The sequence below is a fragment of the Rattus norvegicus genome, chromosome 11 (assembly GCF_036323735.1).
Source record: "Rattus norvegicus strain BN/NHsdMcwi chromosome 11, GRCr8, whole genome shotgun sequence".
Classification (NCBI taxonomy): domain Eukaryota; kingdom Metazoa; phylum Chordata; class Mammalia; order Rodentia; family Muridae; genus Rattus; species Rattus norvegicus.
The window spans coordinates 37343857-37367133 of record NC_086029.1 but is presented as its reverse complement, the minus strand read 5'-3'; the positions used below and the strand labels follow the sequence as shown (position 1 = coordinate 37367133).

At 41.4% G+C, this 23277-nt stretch overlaps 1 protein-coding gene across 2 annotated transcripts in view; it reads right to left on the bottom strand.

The window, feature by feature from the left end:
• Window positions 1-616: 616 nt before the first annotated feature.
• Window positions 617-23277, bottom strand: part of Jam2 (junctional adhesion molecule 2) — a 50231-nt gene continuing 27570 nt past the window's right edge. Inside the window, exons 3-10 of one of the 2 annotated variants that reach the window (NM_001034004.1) lie at window positions 19438-19545; window positions 17206-17358; window positions 13151-13350; window positions 10911-11010; window positions 9865-9972; window positions 7648-7663; window positions 5090-5132; window positions 617-3797 (exon numbers count right to left, since the gene is read on the bottom strand). In NM_001034004.1, the coding sequence (NP_001029176.1) occupies window positions 3765-3797; window positions 5090-5132; window positions 7648-7663; window positions 9865-9972; window positions 10911-11010; window positions 13151-13350; window positions 17206-17358; window positions 19438-19545 (761 nt within the window). In that variant the 3' untranslated portion in view covers window positions 617-3764. The remainder of the gene's footprint in view (window positions 3798-5089; window positions 5133-7647; window positions 7664-9864; window positions 9973-10910; window positions 11011-13150; window positions 13351-17205; window positions 17359-19437; window positions 19546-23277) is intronic. The other variant, XM_039088608.2, reaches the window with a different exon arrangement.

Here is a 23277-nt window from a genome sequence, read left to right as displayed (position 1 = left end):
AAAGATACATTTTAGATCTTCAGTTACTTCAGGTGATTTAATGGTTTGAATTCAATTCAATGAATACTTTTTGGAAAGAAAAGTCAGTTTAAAAATGAATAAAATGAGAGTAGCATGTCCCAGTAATCACAGCAATTGGGACTTGAAAACAGGAGGATTGGGAGTTCAAAGCCAGCCTGGTTACATATTGAAACCCTGCTTTTATTTTTCAAATTTGAGGAGGTAAAATATAACCAACCAATGATAGTTCACCTTAAATTTCCTCACCAGTTATATTACAGCTAAAATGTTCCAAATCTTACTGAACAAGAAACAAAAGTTGAAAAAGACAAGAATTGTGTGGATAAGACTGGAGAGACACCTCCATGGACAGGAACCTGCTCTTCCAGAGGCCTTGAGTTTGAGTCCCAGCACTTACATGGCAGCTTACAACCATCTGGAACTCCATTTCCACAGGGTTTAATTCCCTCTTCTGATGTCTAGGGGCACCCACATGGGCAAACCACCCATACATAAAAATGAGTTGTATAGAAATGGACAACTAATTGCTAAAAGGGAAAATAATGTTTGTCCATCCTTAGTTCATGTAGTAATAATTCATAGAACATAAGCTGGGTTGTATCAGAATACAATGTTTTATTAATATTCTAAGTAGATGCTTACATTTAATCATTCTTTATGCTTCACAGGTATTCAGCGTTTTTAGAAACTTTTTTCATGTCAGATGCCATTAAACACCTTAGGGTTTATGAAGACCTGTACAACATGGGTCTTTTTCAGGGTTTCAGGTTGGTGGAGATGTCACACATACATACCTCCCTGTACTGTAACACAGAAATCAATAAATATCACAAAAGAACCAAATACCATTGGACTTGAGAGACAAAACTCACTGCTAGGAAATGGGAGAACGCTGTCCCACGAGAGCTGAATTTGACTTGTCAGGAGTAAATAGGATTTCCATAGCTTGTGGTGAGGACTAACGATCTAAGGAATGTAATACAAATGTATCGGAAAGGGCAGACTAAATTGTAAAAACAAACAGTTCAGTTTGGTGAATAATAAGGCAACAAAAGAGAGCAGGTTCTGGATTGGTTGTGTATAAAGTTGTTGTATCCTTTTGTTTTTAAATGTTAAAGTTTTACAAAGATAAGTTTGGGGCCGGGGTAGGTGGGTGGGTGAGCCAGGGTTACTGAGGATGAAGAGAATGTAGAGAACTGGAAAATTTAAAATGAAGAAAATGTGTGAGCTGTGGATCAGGTGGCTGTATTCATAAAGACCCCAGCTCCTCCGTAACTGCACTGCAAACCCAAGCCGAGCAGTCACCCACTGTAGAACGACAGGCTCCTCTTCACAGTGGCCTGCACTCCCTTATCCTCAACCTCTGACACACACAAAACACAAGTTGGCAGGTGTCCAAGCTGAGAGACCAGAGAGACCTTGATTTGAAACTGCTGGAGCTGCCTCACAAGTGCAGGTGTGAGGGAGGGAGGAGTTTCCTGGGTTTTACTGAACAATAGGTGAGTGACTTCCCCCCTCTGTTGAAGGGGACTAAAACCTTGAGCTGTGCATAGCTATTTTTGTAGCATGAACTTTAATCAAACAAAGTGAGTTGTAGAATGAAGGAAGTTCTTTGTAAAGTTGTATTGAAAAATAAACATCCAGACTTAGCTGTTAACCCCTACCCTGACTAAAAATAAGTTGAATCTAGTTACAACAGCGACGATACTAAAACTTGCTCTCATAATTTCTAGACCCTTATCAAACTTTCACTGTGGAAAAATAAAATCAACATGTTCTAGAAACTACAATTCAATTTTGACACAATGTTAGAGTTCAAGTCTCAGAAAACAGCAAAGGGACAAGTCTTCATGGCAGTGACTCCCGATAGACTTAATAACTAGGAGATTAGTGTGCACAGTCAGGTCCTTTATGCAGAAGAGCGCATTCTCTACACAGCGACTTGTGCTTAGCTGTATACAGTAGTTAAGGATGTATAATAGGTGTTTGGCACAGACTTTGTTAGGTGTCTACACTGCTTAAAATGAACCTTTAGGCTTCAGTGTCTTAAAAGGAAGCTTTTCTTCTATTAGTGAAGGTAAGGCACTACGTAATTGTCCTCTCGCAATGTGGATTTGTGTTATTTAAATTGACGCAGTTGGTCTTGTGATGCTATGTGGGCCTGAAGAGACATCCTTGAGAGTTGTACGTCTGCTTGGCACTGCAGGACAGCCTCCTCCTACCAAAGCAAATCTCTTAGTCACGGCACAGGCAACATTTACCCTGATTTCTTGTACACCACAGTGTTTCTTTGTCATTTGCTACCAGGAGAGAGGAGCTTGGATCTGTGGGCAAATCCTATACCGCTGACACACTTGTACTGTACGTTGTGACAGAGATGAGTGGTTGTAACAAGAACCCTGTGGGCTGAATTATGTACTGTGGTGTTCTTTGTAGATTGCTGGCTCAGTTAAGTGTGGATCTGACCTTGAGGGCCGAGCCACTTTACAGAAGTCAGCCCTTTGGGAAGGTGTCTACTGATTAGGAAAGATTCAAGGCCACAAAGTTAAAGGGGAGCAGTATGGCAGTAGGCATCACCCCGGTGACCAGATCACTACCAGGTACTCACTGGCCACTCACCCCGTTTGCTTTTGATGAGAATCCTGAGACTTTGCTTTGCCCTTTGGGTAGAAAGCCAACGTGACCATGTTCAAAGCCGGTAAAGGAAGTAAGTGACCTTTCGTGCATATTTACCCAGAGCTAGACATCCTCAGTTGCATTTTTTTTATTTTAAATAGGGGTAAACCAGCCCCCAGCAGGACCGGTTTTCTGTTGAGCCCTGGGAATCTAATCTGACACTAGCTGGTTGGTGGCCTCTGTGGATAACCAGTTCAGAAGACATTAGACCCCTGTCTCATTTCAGCCACGGTTTCTCCTGTGCCTTGACTGGATCAAGAGTCAAAGTGAGCTTGTTCATCCACCTCTTACTCATGGGGCAAATGTTTCTCTCCCCTGTGCTCCTGTTCATCCTAAGCAGGCTGGGAACCCTGTATCTTCACCAGGGAGGAGCTAGCCCAGTTCAGAATTGCTTTTAGAGACAGATAAAAGGTCACCACTTAAGCACAGAAAGGATCTGGAGCTGTGTAGGTTCTAGTAGTGCATTCTGATGTCCAGGTCACTGAGCCCCTCCAAGAGTCTCAGGAATTGGCGGCAGCAGCTCCCTTCATGTTGCTTTTGGTTCTGAGAAGTGAAAGAAAATATAAAGTGCAAACCCTTAGACGGAAGGCCCAGCCCTGGGATTCCCCTACGGGATACAGAGACACAGGGCAAAGGAACCCGGATTATTTAGAGGTAAGAAGAGGATTCTGGTAGGAATTTTGCGAACAGGGTTTCCATTCGTTAGAGTATTTCCTGAACATGTAAGCCATTCTCACCAGAGCACATACAGTATATTCCTGCCTCTTGGGTTAGCTTTACAGTCAGTATGATCTAGTCAACTCCAAAATTAACATTCATTTGCATTTCAAAACCTCAGACATTTCACTTTAGGTCAGACATAAGATCCCAAATTGTATTTTAGTGATGGCAAGAACACTTTGCTTAAAATATTTCTTGTGAGTTAGAGGTCATAACAGTTATGATGAGTTCCCACTCTCGTTTCTTCGTCCGTCTCTTTGCAAATGTAAGACAAAGCAGAGGTTTACAATAGTTTAATAACTTGTGTGACAACTGTGGTTTTGGTGCATCTCAGAAGTGGAATTCTTTTAAATTATAAAGGATTTTGTGTGCTTGAAATCCTAGAAAAGAAAGGAAAAAAAATAAGTGTAAATTTAACATGCTTCCTTGTGTTTAAATACATTGATATTAAATCTGATGAATATCGAACCGAGATTCTTCAGGTTACAGTCAGTATGTATGTACCAGTCTAATCTTACAGACAGTAAATGCTAAAAACCAAGAAACTTGAACTTTGCTGAGAATACAGAACTGGGACTGGCATTAGAGACAGGGGAAGTTGGCTTGTTAGGAGTTAATGCACCGCTGCTGTTCATTGCGGGCTCAGGCAGCACAGCAGTGGCTGGGAAACCCTACCAAAAGCAGAGCTGAACTAGAGATGTGTGTGCAACTGAGGGGCGCAACTGAGAGAAAAAACATTCACAGACAATGTCCCTTTTACTGCTTGACAGAATTATTCCAGTCTTTAAGGCTTTCTCTGTAAATTGTAGAAAATAAGATGTGATATTTGTCCCCTAATTTAAAAAGAGTGTGCTCAGCATAGTCAGCTACTAAATAGGGTGAGTTCGGTCACATCATAAAGTAGGCAATTTTTAAAATAACTTACGGGGCAGGAGGTTAAAGAGCAGTAAGAGGGTGTGAAATACTACTGTCTGTAGGAATCACTTAAATGTGTAAAGTACGGACACCTGAGGTCTGCTCTAAGATGTCTGAGAATCCCATGCCTAAAGAACTAAGGGATTCTGGGAGTCCTTCCTTGGGAAAGGGTTTAAACCTCAGAGAATGTTGGATGTTCTACCTCTATTAAAGTACCAAAAACTAGTCCAATAGTCCAAATGATGTGTCCTGAGTTATCCTAACTAGATGATAACTTCCTTTTAAGGGGTTTGAAATGCTCTTTTTCTGCAGTAGCAGATGATATTGTATATCCCTAGCCATCCATAACCAAAGGCAAGTTCTATAACATAACATGCTGGTAACCATCTACTGGTCAGGCTAGTCTCCACCTTTGCCGGTGTTAGCCTGTGAGAACGTGTCCCTCAGTTTCCTCATCTAGCAAGAATGGCTGAGAATAGTGCCAGACTCAGTAGCATTAGGGATGTAGGTTTAGAGCCTAACGCCCTCAACAGAAATCATACAATAAAAATGACATCCAGTAATTGCTCTGCAAACATCAAACATCTTCATCGTCCCAACCCAAATGGAAAGGAGCCTAACATTTACCTGGGTCTTTTAATGTACCAGAAGTCTAAAGTGTATTAAAGATGAGGTCACAATATTCACATATTTGCTTCACTTCCCTGCTACAGTCCCCAAATATCCTGTTCAATAAACATGCTTTAGTAGTACTCACATTTTCGCTCATTGTAGTGGCTTTAGATGCAGGACTGCCCTTCCTATTTGTAGAACAGAGAGACAGTATTTACAACGTTATCACTTCCAGTCTTGTACCCATCCTCATTCAGCAGGACTAAGTTGGCCAGCAGGAAGAAAAACCAGCAGCCCAAACTGGATTCCTGACATTTATAGACAGTATCCAGGGAAGCCTTGCAACAAAGTATAGGTTTGTGTCAAGCCCTGAGCAACAGAATGTAGACTAAGGCTAACAGATTAATTTTGTGTTTTTTTTGAATACACAAACAAGAGACTTATTTTCAACCTAATATATTAACATTAAATGTTTTAAAAGTTTCAGTTGTTATCATCTGAAATTTGATTTGTCCATGGAAAGTATTATGTGTTGAACAGGTTTCTAGTGCATTTGAAAACTATGGATATTACAAATGGACAAAAGTATACAGCAATAAATTGCTCCTTCCTGGATTGTAAAGACTCCTGCCTGGTTTGACAGAGGCTCAAACTAAGAAAGTATAAATCTCCCTCACCGTTTATTTAAGAACAGGTGTCACTCTGCTCAAAACCCTCGAGCGCTTCGAATCTTAATAAAAACTTGAAGTGCTCACAGTTGCCTGGGGCTGGGGTGGGATTGGGGAGTAGCTACCCGTCCAGGCGCTCTGCTCTGAGTAGCCTTGCCTCTTTACTAATCCTGACATCTTAGACTTTATCCTGTACTTGCACTAGGATATCATGAGATCCAGACACCAAGGTTGAGGCGGGCATCTGAGATAAGGAAGTCAGTGAGAGCAGGAGTCTTCAAAGGGGGGGGAAGGAAGAGGAGTGTGAAAAGGGGATCTGTTGTGCCCATGTGGAAAGGGAACTCAGTCACAGATCCAGTGCAACAAAACTGGGGCTTTGATGACCTTATCCATGTCTCGTGCATGACAGCAACATTTTTATAATCAATTACGGGGTTAGAAAGATGTCTCGGGGGGTTGGGGATTTAGCTCAGTGGTAGAGCGCTTGCCTAGGAAGCGAAAGGCCCTGGGTTCGGTCCCCAGCTCCGAAAAAAAGAACCAAAAAGAAAAAAGAAAGAAAGAAAGAAAGATGTCTCAGTTAGATAGAGCACTTGGTCTTGCAGAGAACCAGAGTTCAGCTGCCAGAGCCCATGTAGTGGCTCACAACTGTCTGTAATCCTAACTCCTGGAGGTTTGACACCATCTTCTAGTCTCCATGGATACTGTGTGCACTTGATGCACAAACATACATCCAAACCAAAACACTCAGACGTTTAAATATCTCCTCCAAACTCCAGATTCATATGTAAACTATAATGATTATTTCTTCTCGAGCGTCTAATAGGCTTATCAAATACTGAAAGTTCAAGTGCTCCGCGTGACTCTGCACCTCCTCTCCAAGACCTTGCTACCAAAGCCGTATCCGCATCTTCCACATTCAGTAAACAATGTACGTCCTTGTAACCCTGAAGCCACCTTCACTCTTTTCCGACCAGCCTGAATCTAGATCAGCGAGTTGCTGGAAATAAACCCGCCAAGCACTCTGACACACCACGTTAGCATTTCATGTGTGCCATGTCTCTTGGCTCCCTTAATAGTATTTTCTAGTTGGTCTAACTGCTTTCACCTTTAACCCCTTAAAAGTTTATTCTTAACAGAGAAACCAAGGTGAGCGCTAAAGAATTAAAAGTTTAAAGCTGCTCTTCCTGGACTTCCTGAGTTACTCAGAACCAGAGTCAAATGCTCTAAATCCTCAAAACTGCATGGCAACATCTCCATATATAGTCTGGCCCCCAGTACTTGTGTGTGTTCCCCACTTCTCTTTCCCATACAGCTCTAGGCACGATGCTCATCTTCCAATCTTCTGATATACCAGGCATCCTGACCTTGAGCTGGTCCTCTCTTCTCTCCCTTATACAAGAGCACCATTGTGGATATCTGCTTGGCTGGCTTCCTCCCTCGGTCTTTACCAAACATGGCCTATGTCCTCTTTTGACCCTGTATTTAAAGTGATGGTCTCCACTCCTGCTCTTTGTATTCTCCGCTTTCTTCCTTGTTCTGACCTCTGCTGTGCTTGTCATACTCTGAAGTGCAGCACAGTATATGGGTTTAGTCATTTTCTGCTCACTTAGTGGAGTAGAAGCTCCACCATGATGCTAATTTTGATACTGATTTCCAACACAGATTTCGTGGACGTTTGCCCCACCTTTTAATACAGTGGCAGCACCTAGAGCAGTGTTGGGCACGAAACTGACTGTATTTTAGTTAAGTATGAAAGTTACTAAGTGAAAGCTTATTTGAAAACTTTTAGTTTAATTATCCACAGAAATGTGTTTTTAAAGTTGTACTATGGAAATGTCTACACAGTTGGAGACCACACGTCTCCTCTTGTCACTTACAAGTAGGCTCAAAGACAGAGGGAGTGTATTTTTCTTGATGAAGCTGATTAACTGCTCACAGGATTATTCTATACAAATAAGTTACTTTTTGCCATTAAACAGATGGTTAAAAACTAAAAGACAGGAAGACAAAGTGAGTATTAAGAAAGGATACTTACTGGAAGGAAGTTTCTTCTGCAAAAGAACAGGTATATGTCATTAATGCAGGAATGCGTATGCAGATCTATCTACAATGACTGGGTTCATTTTCTTTGGAGGCTAACCTGTAACATTTGTACCTTCTAATTGCAAGTTTTCCTATAAAAGGTCATGCGTACAGCAAATGTTTGGGTTTTAGGACTGGGGAATAAAATCAAGGATACTTTGGAGTTAGTAATATAACCAAGAAGAAAACAAGCTTTCAAAAATGTTATTAAACTTTAAAGTAATAAAATCTCATCAACTTATTAATGAAAAGAATAGGATTCTTTTGGTGTAGGGTCACATTTCTTTGACTGTCTCAAGATAGTGTTACTACTGTTAGTTACAAATTTGCCTTTCTAAAAACTGAGCTCAAAGGCCCTAGAAAGCCAGGTATGGAGCTGAGCCTCATGGTGTAAACTTGGAATCCCATATACTTGGGAAGCTAAGGCAGGGTGATCGTAAGTTCAGAGCCAACCTGGGAAATTTAGTGAGACCCTGTCTTAAAATAAAAAGTAAAAAGAAGGCTGGCCTCCCATTCAAGTACTAACCAGGCCCTACTCTGCTTAGCTTCTGAGATCACATGAGATCCAACACATTCAGGGTGGTATGACTGATTGATAAACAAACGAAGAGGTTGGCCATGTTGTTTAGTAGCAGAGCTGTAGTCTACCATGTACAATGTCCTTGGTCCATTCCTCTGTACCAGAAGGCCCGAACCCTCTTCCCCAAAGAGTGAAGAAAAACAAATGTAAACTGGACTTGGCCAGAGGTTAGAGTTTGCTAATGCTGATCCCAAATGTAAGTTCACAAATACGGTTCCCTTGGACAGGTCTTCTGCCATATGGAAAGGGAGGTAGTAATCTAAGCTAATGAACTCCTACTATCTGTGTCAACTCTTTCAGTGTTTTCAGAAATATCTTTACTGATCCCTCATTTGAAAATCATTAGGCATTTTTCCTAAGTAGGTAAAAATGACAAGAGTTTTGCATGATAATTTCATTTATACGTTCATGTTGACCAGCAGGGGGACACAGCTAGAGTCCATTAATTGAATAGGATAGGCTAGGCCGGACTGGACTCTCGTTCACACGTTCACATTCTCTTTTTCTTTCTTGATATGGGTGTTAATTTGTAGACCACATTAGCCTTGAACTTACAGTCCTAGTGCCTCTGCCTCTGTGTGCGCTATGATTACACTTCTAAGCTCCATGCCCAACAGCTACACAGAAGGAGTGTCCCTTGAATCAGTGTTCAGGGAAACATTTTTGATGTATAAGATTTATTTATAAATGCTATTGGAAGCTCCTTTTGATTGCATTTCAATATGAATCATTTTCAACCTAAATTCTAGAACTATTAAATGATGGCTCTAAATTATGTTGACATAATTTATTATTTCATTTAAAAATTCAATTTCATACCCTTTTGTTAGTACAGGAGGCTCTTGAGTTTTCATAAACACTTGGAGTGAAGGCATAGATTAAGAGAATAAAATGTTTAAATCTCAAAAATTTACATCAAGCCAATTGCACAATTGAATGTAGTTTAAAGTTACAAAAGTTCTAACTCAGAAGAACTAAAAGCCTTCTCTGGAAGCATCTCTAATCCAGCAGGGTCTGTCTGTGTGTGCTCATCATTGTAATTTTTTGAACAGGATCATTTCATGACCCTGCGCTACCCTCCAGTACTGGGATTACAGGCTATACCAATGACCCAACTAGGGTTCTAGATGTGGCTGGCGGTTTTCTTTGTATTAAATTAGATATTCAATATGACACAGTTCTATATTGAAACATTTCACTGATGGTTTATTTTAATGAAATAATTTATAAAATTAGAAGTCAATGCCTATCATAAGAGACATAATTTCTAACATAAACTGTAAGGATCTCATAGCATATGTTAATATACTATAGACACTTGTCTACACTGAACGTGTTTGTGCTGTCACACTCCAAGGATGATTCTTACACATTCCATAGAGTTCCCAGAATTTGACAAAAAGGAAGCATTATTTGGTTGCCAAGGTGTATCACAACCCATATGCATGTTATTGGGAACACTTTCTGTACCACAGTAGCAGTACAAATATTCTCCAGAGTTGATAGAACTTCATAGGAGAAACAATAACGTTAAAAGAAATCTCTCTATTCAGAAGGAATCATGTGTCTGAGAAGATGAATTTAACTTACTTGAAAAGTAGCCCTTTCTCTGAGCATAGCATATACTAAGGCCACACGCAGAAATGACGAAGGCCACAACAACCACAGCTGCTATGATGCCACTTATGTTGAGAACATCTGCAATGTGACATAAAACATGTGTGAATTCTTGTTAAGTAGATGGACAGATGCTATCCTTAACTCCAGCAGTCATTAAAAACTCCCTTAATAATGACCGTATGCTTCTGAAACCTTCTTAACTAGTTAATTTCAATTCATAGCTCAAATTGATTGGAAATATTCAGAGAACCAAGCTTTTACAAAATCTTAAATGTTAGGACAAGCAAGATGAAACAGTGGGTAAAGGTGCTTGCCTTCTCTCCTGGATACCTGAGTTCCAGCCCTGAAGCCCCCCTTTGACATCTGCTCGTGCCTTTAGTTTGATCCCTACTGTTGCAAGTGGGAGGGGGTGTGCTCCAAAACTCATATTTCCTAGGAAAGACTAGTGCTCTCACTCTCTTGATTCCAAAAGTCATTCTGTGAAGTACAATATATTGTAGCTGCATTTTGAGCAGTCTAGATCCATAACTATTCCGTGTGTCTTTCTGGAAAACCTAGCCTGCAGTTAGGATAAGCTCAGCGTTTCCGGGCTCTGACACAACCATCATCGATGACTTGCTGGACCGTGACCCAGGTGGCTAATGCTTACATAATGCTCACAGCACACAGGCACTGCTGCGTCACTGTAGTGTAACCCCAGGAAGAGAGACACTGCAGCACCCAGCAAGCCGGTTGGCAGCAGTTTACATGGGCCCCTAGCAGTACATACTATAGCACACTTAGCAGCGATTTGGAAGACAGATTGCTTAGAAGAGCTTACTTTAGAACACATATTTGATGAATTAAAAACATCTGTATATATAGGCCAAACTCTCTTACCTTGTAAGATTAGAAGACAGATATATATATATATATATTTTTAAACATTTCTTCCACCATGTCCATCCCCTTGCTCCTTTAACCATCAAACACTCCACACTGTTCACACACAAATTCGTCTCAGTCCCCATGCTTACCTACTTGCATCCGTTTCCCGGGACACCTGCGATGCCCAACAGAGTTGCGGGCTTCACAGTAATACTCTCCACTGTCCATCTTGGAGATCATGTTGAATTGCTATTTGTACAAGAAAAAAACGGACCCTTACTTAGGCTGTCAATCTGCAGGCTCCTAAAACAAATACTGTCCTTTGAAGTTTATCACCAAGTGAGTCTGTCCTTTTGTAATGACCCCGAAATATATTTTTTTTTCTTGTGAATTGAGGTATCTACCAGAATCTGCCAGGACTTTGAGAGGTAAATAGATAGGCCTGTTTAATTTGGCAGAGAAAGACAGGCATATCTGAGGAAGTCTTTCTCCCTCTTCCTTCTTTTCTCCTGGTACCTTCAACGGTGCGCCAGTATGTCGCCCAGACTGGTCTCAAACCGTCCATGCTCACTCTTCTGTCCTCACCACCACAGGCATGGGGCCCCTCAGTCTCTCTAATTTCTGGGAAGTGCCATGCATAAAGGAAGGCCTCTGTCATGGTCTAGTGTACTTTCTTAGTCACAGTAAGCTCACTGCAGGAGCAAACCACAAGCACTTTCTCCCAAGAGTCAGAGCGATGGCCAGGAAGTAGCTCGGGGCCCACAAAACCACAACTGATGTTTTTAGGATTGTAAATTATAGCAATTCCAGAGTACTTGAAAATCCTGAAAAGAAAAGTTCAACCCTCCTAGGCCATGGGGACACCTTCTTTAATCCCATCACGCAGGACGCCAAGGCAGGTGGATCTCAGTGAGTTTGAGAACAGCCCGGGCTACACAGTGAAATCCTGTCTCAAAACAAAAAGACAAAAAAAACCAACAACACAAGTTCAGCCCTCACTACTTCTCCCTGCCATATAATGAGAGGTAAGAATTTGGTATAAAAGACTATCATTTGGACCAGGAGAGTTTCTGGAGGGAAAGAAGAAGGGGAGGGGGCTGAGGGAAGGAGGAAGAGCTCGCTCCAGTTTAAGCATGAGGTGTCTTTACCACATACCCCAAGGGCTGACTCCCTGAGGAGAGAGCATCCCAGTATTTCAGACTTGCCTCAGGGCTTTTATCACCCACTCAGAAAAAAATAAATCTGAGAGTAAATATAGCAGCATGTGACGGCAGGTTTAGTGCCCAATTTCACAGTGTAAAACGGCTCGGACCTGCTGACTGCTCCTGAAGACTGGAAATGCTAGCACATGACCTTATTTCGAGGGCAGCACCCTCTGCTCCTCTTGCTCAGCTACAGAAGCAATGTGCTTTCCTGAGCATCGGAAGATCTGGCTTTTAAATGATACTGCACTAGGAGGAAGAGTAAATACAAACGATCTACCTCCGCTTCCAAATCCCTAGCACTCGTTAGCATTACCTTACCTAGAGGAGGCTTCTTTTTCATAATAATACTTGTGGTAGTGATTTTGCATTGCTGGAAACAAAATATTTAAAACCCAGTGTGATATTATCTTGATTGGAAGCAAAAGATTTCAAACAAAGTGATCTGATTTTTCTTCTCCCTCTCCTACCTCTACTGTGAAAAATCACAGATGAAAATGAGTAAAAACAGTCGTTAAGATTGAACGGCTTACTAATGAAGCTACCTCAGTTATCTCTTGGAAAGGAAACACTCGGACAATCTGGACTAAGTTTACAGATTAGGTAACAGAGACCACAGGGAAGAATCTGGATCCATGGGAAGGTTTAGTGACTCAGACACCCTAACGTGGTTTTCCTATGGCCACTGTTTCCACATGGTGAACACGGAGGTTCAGGTATGTCCAACCGAGTTCTTTTGTGCATTTCCTCTGTGTTTAAAACTGAGCTTGAGGTTGGTGATTTTCCAGGCCATAGAGCTAGGTGGCTGTAGAGTACTGCTTGATGCATCATGGGAAAGCTTTGGCCTGCCCTGAGCTACTGCTCACACCTGTGCTGAGCTCCATGGTTTCCTACCTCATCCTCCCACTTCCCGCAGTTGTCTGTCCCATCATTTCTTTTTTTTCTTTTCCAGAGCTGAGGACTGAACCCAGGGCCTTGCGCTTGCTAGGCAAGCGCTATACCACTGAGCTAAATCCCCAACCCCTGTCCCATCATTTCTTAGCACGTGTCCATCCTCTTTCCTGCTACCACCTCCCCTCTCTACTTAGGAGGCAATGAGCTTGATCTCCTGTTATGTTTAATGTAAAGTTCTGATAACCCTCTTATCGCAATGACAGACAGAAGTTTAACACCTGAAACAACCTTACCAGAGTTCCAGATTTTGTATTCATTGTGTACGAGCTGTTCCTGTGTGCGCCGCCCTTTGGATTGCCCAGCAAACTTGTGCCATCTTTAAACCATATGTACTCAGGGGCTGGATTTCCTTCTTTTTCTTGACACCGTAGCTCCACAACACTCCCACTCATAACGGAAGTAGGTACTTCACATGAAGGGACAGCGGGGGCCACTGGACAGTGGAAGCCAAATAGCGTAGATTATTCATTAGCTGAACATGGGAGTCAATTGTCTGTATTGAGTGGACAACTGAGACACAGATGGGCCACTATTCACTGGATGTGTCCTTTCTTGAGCACAGAATACACTATATTTTTTACCCTTCTTGATTCCAGGTAGCTTATATACATGAGTTTGGCCAAAGGGATATAAGTTAAGGTGATATAACAGTTTTTGTATCTGACCTATTAACATTTCATCTATGCTTCATCTCCTCACCTTACCTTCATCTGCACCAAGTAGTTATCAGTGTACTTGAACTTCAAAAGCCATGGATTGAGGATGGTGGTTGTGTCTTTTCCTTCCCTAAAGTTGGATGTTACCATTTAAATATGAAATATCCTCCACGGGTTGCTTCATGTGTTGGAACACTGGTCCTCAGCTGGTGGTGGTATTGGGGAGGTTGTAGGACACTTGTGAGGAAGTGTGTCCCTGAAGACTTGCCTGGAGGTTTATAGCCTAGGGTTGCTTCTGGCCCCTCTCTGCATCTGGTCTGCCAAGATGTGAGCAAGCGGCCTCACGTTCTCACTTCCACAGAGGAGCTGGGCCCATCTCCATGGCTTCCCTACCATGCTGGACTTACAGCCACTCAAATCATGAGCCTTCCTTAAGTTGTTCCTTGTCATGTAGGTTGTCACAGAAATGAGAAAAGCGACTAATAAAACTTAGCACCAAGAAGTGGAACCAGGCTGGAGAGATGGCTCAGTGGTTAAGAGCACTGACTGCTCTTCCAGAGGTCCTGAGTTCAAATCCCAGCAACCACATGGTGGCTCACAACCATCCATAATGAGATATACTGCCTTCTTCTGGTGTGTCTGAAGACAGCTACAGGGTATTTATATATAATAAATAAATAAATCTTTCAAAAAAAAAAAAAAGAAGTGGAACCACTGCTGGGAGTCCCTGACCTCATGGCTCATAAGTCTTAGGAACTGATTTGCAGGACTGTGATGGAGTTTGAAGCTATAAACTAAAGAAGTGCTACACTGCTATGAAGAGAGCTTAATGGGGCATTCTGGTGGGAGTGAGGAAGTGTGGCAATGGGAGGGTGAACAGTAAAGATTGTGCTTTTTCAAGGCTGGGGGTGGGGGGTCAAGGACTCGGTTTGAATCAGAAATTAGGTGAGAGGCATTAATATGAAATATCGACAGAGAGTCTGGCTTCTTTTGGCCAGTGTCCTAAAGACTGGGGAGAGCCTGAATTTTAAAAGAAGTGGGCTAAGTTGTTTGGCAGAGGAAATGGCAAGACAGTCTAGCATTAAAACTGTGCTTGGTAGCCATGGTAACTCCACTGAGTCTTGTCAGATTTACAAGGAAAAGGTAGAAAGACGTGAAAGCGAAGGTTAGCAAGAAGAGGTACACAGAGAAGTTTAAACTGCAGGCAGGGAAACCAAAGGGAGTTCAGACAAAGCAGTTGTAATTGTTAAACACACTGGCAACCTGGAAGAAGATAAGGGAAAATCCAGAAAACCCACTTATCAAGAAGGGCTCCATGCTGTGACAATTCAAATCCATGTAGAAAGAGCATTCCCGAAAACATAGCCTCATAGGTGGTGTCATTTTGTAAATAGGCATTAAGGGAAGAGTTTTTCCTGAGAACAGTAGCACAGGCACACAGAGGCCACTGTCTGTCTGTCTGTCTGTCTTTCTATCCATCTATATAGATATAGATATAGATAGACATAGAGATAGAAATAGAAATAGAAATAGAGATAGAGGTAACTTTGATCTATGATCCAAGAAGGTCAGGACACATCTTGAGCAGGATACAGTTCTTGGCATTAGGCATTATGTCTATGCTGCTGCTATTTTTGTTTTCCATTTGTTTATTTATTTTTGTTTGGTTGGTTCTTTTTAGACATTCTGGATGCCAGCATCCCAGAGAGCTGCTGCAATATCTGTGTAGCATGTCAGATTCTGGGCATGGAGCTGCTGTGTGTGAGCAGTGTGTGACACTAAAGGCAAAGCCCAAGTTTTAGTAAAACCCTGGAATATTAGAATTGTAAAAGGCTCTGGACCTTCACTGAAAAAACATTCAGGCACCAAATTGAGCTATCCTAAAAGAGAAGCCACATGTGCCTCAGGAAACTGAACAATGGGGTCACCCAAAGTCGTTGAGCCTAGAAGATCCCACCAAGAGCTCCAGGTAGTAGACATGGAGCTGAGGAGTTTGGTACTTTTCCTTCTGTCTTGGCCTTTCTTTGGCCTAGACTTTCCTTACTATGCCCCATTATTCTTTTAGAATAGGAATGTTTATTCTGAATACTGCATTTTTTAATGTTTATTTTATAGGGGTTGATAGTTAAGCAATTGCCTTGGACAATTTAAAACTTCAGACTTTAGAACAGTATTTGGACCCCGAGACTAGTGATTTTTTTGAAGTTAGACTTACTGCATTTCCCCTTATTAAATATTCATGAGTGTTTAGGACTCAGGGGCAGAACAATAAGATCTGAATATGAAGTGACTCGTGGACTCATGTGTCTGAACACTTGATCTCCAGCTGTTGACACTTTTGAAGAGGTTGTGGAAACTTTAAGAAATGGGGTCTTTTATTTTATCATATTGTATTATAAAGTACTTTTTAAATAAAGGAAAAAGGTAGGGTCTCATTGGAGAAAGCAGGTCTTAGGGCTTGAACTAAAATAGAATTTAGTAGGTGTGGTAGTTTGAGTAGGAATGGCCTTCACAGACTCATGTTTGAATGCTTGGCCCATAGAAAGTGGCATTATTAAGAGTTGTGGCCTTTTTGGAGTAGGTGTTGCCTTATTGGAGGAGGTGTGTCACTGTGAGGGTAGGCTTTAAGGTCTCCTATGCTTAAGCTGCACCCAGTATGACACACAATCTCCTTCTGCTCCCTGTGGATTAAGATGTAGAACTCTTGGATCCTTCTCCAGCACCATGTCTTCCTGGATGCTGTCATGTTTCCCAGCATGATGATAATGGACTGAACCTCTGAACCTGTAAGCCAGCCCCAATTAAATGCTTTCCTTACAAAGAGTTGGATGACCATGACATCTCTTCACAGCAATAAAACTCGAAGACAGTAGGTAACTATTAATAATCTCCTGGAAAACTCAGGACAGACAATGGTAGGCAGAATTCTGACAGTCCCACAATATCCCCATCTTCAGTAAATATACATGGACTCTCAGTAATTAAAACATAAAAGTACTGTGAAGAAATCTGGAAGATGTAATTAAGATTTCAAATCCAATCTCTGTAGTATAGAAATGTGGATATGGCCACACAACATGGTGGTTTTAATGTGTATGAATGTTTTGCCTGTATGAATGTATGTATGTATGCACACATGTATGTATGTATGTATGTATGTATGTATGTATGTATGTATGTATGTATCTATGTATCTATGTATCTATGTATCTATGTATGTATGTTTCCCAAATACATGCAATGCTTATGGAGGCCAGAAGAGGGTAGCAGATCTTCAGGACCTGAAGTGACAGAAGTTTGTGAACCACCATGTGTAGATGCTGGGAAATGAACTTGGGTCGAATCGGGTCATCTGTAGGAGCATCAAGTGCTCTTAACCACTGCTGGCCTGGTTAAATGCAGGGTTCATGCTGGCTAGCTAATTACTGAAGGGTGCACCTAGTAATTCAAAGTACAGAAAGGATCCAGCAAGCCTCTGTTGTGCTGAAGACAAAAGGGTGAGGTGACAGGGACCTTATGCAGTACCATTTAGGCTACTGAAAAGCAAACAAACAAAAGCCACAATGCTTCCCCAGGGCTGGAGGATGAGGATGGGACAGCTGCCAGGCATCGCGTGTGTACAGGAGCCTTACCCAGGACTTCCAGCATGACTGTATCTTCCTGCAGGTTCTGGCCTTGCTCAGTCGGGGCGCTGACTTCGCAGCGATACTCTCCAGCATCATGTCTTGTGACATTCTTGATTCGTATATTGAAATCTATCATCTCCGCACGGTCTTTAAAGTCGCCTTTTGGGGGAAAAGAAGAGAATAACATTAGAAATAATCAAGCAACTTTCTATGTAGTTTCTTCCTCGGATCACTTTGTTCAAAATTAAAGCACTTATTTTCCTGGGTGAAAACTTAATTTTAAACTTTACATGTGCATATTTACATTTTGTAGGACATTTTAAAACATCTTTCTCTCCCCCTCCCCCTCCTTCTTTTCCCTCCCCCCTCTCCCCCCACCCCCTCTCTCTCAGACAGGGTCTCACAATACAGCCCTGGCTGGCCTGGAGTTCTCAAATTAGACCAAGTTGCTCTTGAGCTCAGAGATCATCTACCTCTGCCTCCTGAGTGCTGGGATTAAAGATGTGTACCACCATACCTGGCGCTGTGTTTGGTTTAAAAAATTCAACCAGTTGTCTGCCTTGCCACCTTTCTAGTGTCTATTTCTGCTTGCTTTCAAAAAAATGAAGAGCTTGATTTAACTGGTCAGAATAATATAATCTTCAAATGATACCAGAGAATACAAGGATCTTTTAAAAAAACATTATATTGATTTGATTTTAATACTAACAAGCACTGAAAAATAAAGTTGGCTCTGTGGGCTGGCAAGATGGCTCAGTGGGTAAAGGTGCTTGCTACCAAGTCTTATAATCTGAGGTTCATCCCTGATTCCACAAGGTGGAAGGAGAACCAACTCCTGCTAGTTACCCTGGCACACTTCCCCCAAAACACATAAAAAAATTAAAATGCATGTTATATGCAGGTGCCTGAACTGACAGCTGTAGAAAATTAAAGTGAAAATCCCTGGACTATTAGCCATTGGAAACATATAGTCCTATCTGAATGGAATAGAATCAGATGACATAATGTTATTTGATTTTTGATAGAGTTTCACCACGAAGCTTTGAGTGTCCTAGGATTCATTATGTAGACGAGCTTGGCCTTGAGCTCTGGCTTCCTCTACCTGCAGAGTGACTGGCAATAAAGACTGTGACCTTCAGAGGACATGATGGTTTGAATGAGACGTGTCCATCGTGAGCTCATGACTTGGAACACTCAGCCCTGGGTTTTGGAGGTTATCAACCATAGGAGGTGGGGCCTTGCTAGAGGAAATATGGCACTGGACATGAGCCTTGAGGGATTATAACTCCACCCCACTTCCTTTTGTACATCTCTACTTTCTGTGTAGATAAAAATGTGATCAGCAAGCTTTCTGCTCCAGCTGCTGTGCCTTCCCAGCTATGATGGACTCTACCCCCCTGCAACTGTGAGCCAAAATAAATGCTTTCTCCTTCAAGTTGCTTTTGCCATGGTATTTTATCACGGAAACAGGAAAGTCACCAAAACACAAACTAATGCCATAGTTCATACACCATTATCACAGTTTAATTAATAATAAATTATATAACCAGCAAGAAGAGTGGAGAGTGGAAGATATGTACAAAAAAGTGAAAGGTACTTGCTAACAGTTATTTTAGCGAATGGTCTAACTCTCCAAGCTCCACTGTAACTAGTAGTCCCCAGTCCTAACTCTCTAGGCTTCTCAGTGGTAGGCTTGATTTCTAGAGAGAAATGGGAAAACAGGAAAACTGCTAAGCAGGAACCCTACATCCAATCTCATCCTTGTTGCTTGTTTGCTTTGCTTTTTTTTTTCTTTTTGAGCCAGGGTCTCTCTTTATAGTCCTGGCTGTCCTGCTATGTAGACTAAGCTGGCCTTAAACTCACAGAGAGCATCTTCCTGCCTTGGTCACTAGAGTGCTGAGATTAAAGGCATGTGCCAGCACGCCTGGCCCAATCTCAGATCAGCCTTTTTCTTTTCCCCTTTCACTCCACAGTTTAATTTGCTAGCCCAGCAAAAGTGATTGTATTTTGTGTTAAACAATGTTAAGCAAAAGTTCGAGGACACGGAGGAATTCATCTTCTTTCGGTCTGTCTAGTGTTCATAGCTCTCGCATTTTAGTCTTAGACACTACTCTCATCTCACACTTACAGAAACACGTTTTCAGTAATCAGTTTTCCCTGTCCCCATTTCTGAGTTAAAGGAGATGGGCGTCCTTGGTGTCTTCTCACTCTGCCCTCATCCAGTCTGCACTTTCTTACCTTGGAGAGCCTGTTGATAGTAGACCAGGGAGACACCCTGTCCTAGCTTCTTCCACTCTAGTCTGGAGGAAGTGGTCTTCTTTGGGGTTTTACAAGCTAAAATAGCCTCTAGGAACAATAGGAAAAAATATATTTTTTTAATTGTTTCTGTGAGTTCGCGTGTTATTTCTCTAAAAAAAACCCAAAACATTAAAACATCTTTAAATTACCTTTGTTTTTCATTCCCATCCATTCACTCATTTCCACCCAGACATACAAACAGATATAATCATGCCAGTAGGTGCCATGTGCATTTAACCCAAAGATGAGTTGAGAGCACGACGGCAGAACCCTGCTTTCTCTAGTCGTGGAATCTGAGTTTTCGCCCTTGAAATGGGATGGCAGCTCACGAAGTTGTGAGTCCTCAGAAGTAGCAACATATGTAAAACACACATGTCTTTGCGCTTTACAAACAGCCGCATAACCAATCATTTACTTGTTATTCTACACCTCAGCATCTAAGGAGTCCGCAGTTTGCTGGAAGATGCAGGTAAGCTAAGATCATTCTAGGCAAAAATTGATGGGCTTCAAGAGTGGTCTCTAAGCTGGGCAGTGGTGGCACACCCCTCTGATCCCAGCATATGGAAGATAGAGGGAGGTAAATCTCTGTGAGTTTGGGGCCAGCCTGGTCTAGAGAGCTAGTTCCAGGACAGCCAGGGCTACACAGAGAACTCCTGTCTTGAATAAAACCAAAATAAATAAATAAAATTTAAAAAAGTGTCTGGAGAGAGTACTTTGCTTTTTTACCTATCTAAGAAGACACTTATTTCATTCCAGGCTATGCTGGGAAAATGCACAGAAGCTCCTCACAGGCTACATTCCCACTCGGCTCCCTTGTGACTCACTCTATGACTTCTTAATGTACAGCTATATTTTATATTGTAGGCTCCTACTGCAAATAACTGCATATAACTTTTTCTCAACCAGATAAACTATTAAAAGTTTTATTATGGTGAGTTTGTGACATTTGCATCTTTTAAGAATCCCTGGAACCTCTGAGGGAATCACCCTTTTTGACTGTCCAAACAAGATGACTAGGGGAAAGGAGACCAACACTGGTTCTCAATGCTACTCCAAGCTGCCAAGCAGATATTCTAGCTATAAATAGTTTAAAAGCATGTTACAACCAGGCTCTTTGGAGTGCCAACTTCATATTTCTGAGTATTTTTTAAACCCTAAGGCATAGGGGTGAACCTAAAACAAAACAAAACAAACAAACAAACAAAAAACCTCATAGGATCTTTCACTGAAAGAAAAATTAGGTTAAAATTGTCTCCCTATATCTAATTTTGATATCTAAGAACATTTAATGATTTTCTATATATATCCTTTGTTATTCGTCTTAATTTTCAATTGCACTGCTATTAACAGAAATAAAATGAAAAGTAGTAGGAAACTGGCTGGGGAAAAGAAAGGCAAGAAAAAAAAAAAAAAACAGAACCAGGAGCTGTTCTGAGGATGCGTAAAGCTTAAAGCTTCCACACCACACAGAGTGATCATTTTCAGAGGTGTTTACAACTATGCTACAAAGACAAATGTGTGCTAAGGAACCTGTCTGAGGAAACAGTTCTGTTCTGTTGATTAAGGAGAAAGGGTGGTAACTTCCGGAGGCCTGAGTTTCAGATAGGTTTCCTTCCTGTATTTTGTTGAGTCTTCCAACAATTACAAACACACCCACCCTCATTTTCACTATTTCTCCCTGGCTTACTCCTATATCTTAAGAGATAATTTTACAATTATTTTGTATATTTAACTAAACATGCAGACAAATACATCCCTTTGGTGAGTTTCCCATGACTTTCCCCTCACTGTTCTGAGGAAATTCTTTTAGAAAACAGGACCAACTTTTTTCTCCCTACCTACTGATTGGACTTTAGTCTTCTTCTCACTGAGCACATATAATGTGAAGAAATGACCTATCCAGCTGTCCAAAATATGTTCAGTAATATTGTGTGACCAACATGGTTCTTGAGCTGTAATCAGTGAGCAGAGAAAGAATCCTTTGCCATTTGGGATCTGACAATCCAGCAGAGAAAGTCAGGCCAACAAACACTAAGTCTGCCAGAAGAATGAGGGAGACAGAAGCAGCATCGGGGGAGATGGGACAAGAGCACAGTGTAAAATCAAAGATGGCCTCTTTCAGGAGGTAAAGCTTTAGAAGACAAGGAATGCAGTTCCAACAGTCTTTGAGAAAGTGCCCTGCATAAGGGAAGAGGCAAGACCAAGGGCCCTAAGGCATCAGCACCTTGACATGGAATATTAATATAGACAGTGAAAGCATTAGAATCGTGGAGCTAACATCTCAGGATGAAGAACCCAGATGCTAACTTTCCTTTTGTCTTTGACAGAATTCAAAACTCACAGCTGGCATAATTTTCCATATCTAGCTTCTGGGCTGTGGATATGGTAGCTCAAAGCTATCAAGTCAGACCTTTGTCACACAAAAGGCCTAAGATGATATGACCCTCATACTTATATCAGTGAAACGATAAAATAATGATTCCTGTCACAATTATATATGTATATACACATGACTACACAAACATATATATTGCTTGATGCACATTGTATCTTGTGTACTGTATGTGCTCTATGAAGGTTCATTATTGTTTTCATCCATAGGAAAATTAGTTCTAACTGTAAGCTCGCCTTGACATGATAGAAGTGAATACACAACACAACACAAGTCTTATATTTATATTGCCCAAATCTGAACTAAAATTTCACCTCTCTTTTGGATAGTAGAACAAACAGTTTTGATATAAACCATATTTTTTCACACAAGACACATTAATGCACAAAAAGGTACAACCATTTCCTACTAAGGTGAATTATGTTGTCAAAACATCTGTTTAATCTTCACTGGAAAAAATTATTATTGTTTAAGAAATTAGATGCTGTAAAAGATATTGAACTCTGACGAATAGCTTTCAGGTCCAGATGCTGCAGAGCTGCTCATGGTGGGCAAGCCTGGCAGTGCTGCCCTGATTTCCAGCTTAATCTGCTCTTGGCAGCACCATAGGAAGAGAGGCAGACCAGCGGTCTGGAGGAGCAGGGATTAATTCACAATTTTATGACATCAGAGAATCATGCGATGTGGGGGGATTGTGAATGAAATATGTTGCACATTTACAAATCACAAAATGTCACAGACTTTAGAGTTACTTCAAAAAAATACCCCTAAACAAAAATGTGTAAGAAACTAGAAATAGAGTTTTGCTTAACAGAGAGCCAAATTAAAATGAGCAAGTCACAGATAGAAGAGAATGAAAGCATGCTGAAGTAAAAGAGTAGAAACGAAGGAAGAATACAGTAAATATTTACTCTGGAGTCAGATGAGTCTCTCTCTGTCTCTCTGTCTCTCTCCCTCCTTCCCTCTCCTCCCCTCCTTCCCGCCCCCCCTGTGTGTGTGTGTGTGTGTGTGTGTGTGTGTGTGTGTCTGTCTGTCTGTCTGTCTGTCTGTCTGTCTGTGGGTGCACACATTAAACCCAGAACCTCATACATTTATACATGATAAACACTGGCCTTGCCGTAAAGTAATGTCTCACAGAGCAGAGTGACTTTATCACTGAGATTAACTTTTGATTGCAATAAATTATGAAAGGATTTTCTATATTAAGAATACAGCATGTCTTTAAAAAGTAAAGCCAAGTAGGTACAGGAGGATGTCAGGTGAGAGTGTAGGAAATGTTGTGAATCTAGAGAGGGGTGCTGGTTTTAGAGCATAGATACTGAGTACCACTGAAGGGTTTACATTTTAAGGCATCAGATGGTAATGTTGTGATAATTTTGCATCAATGT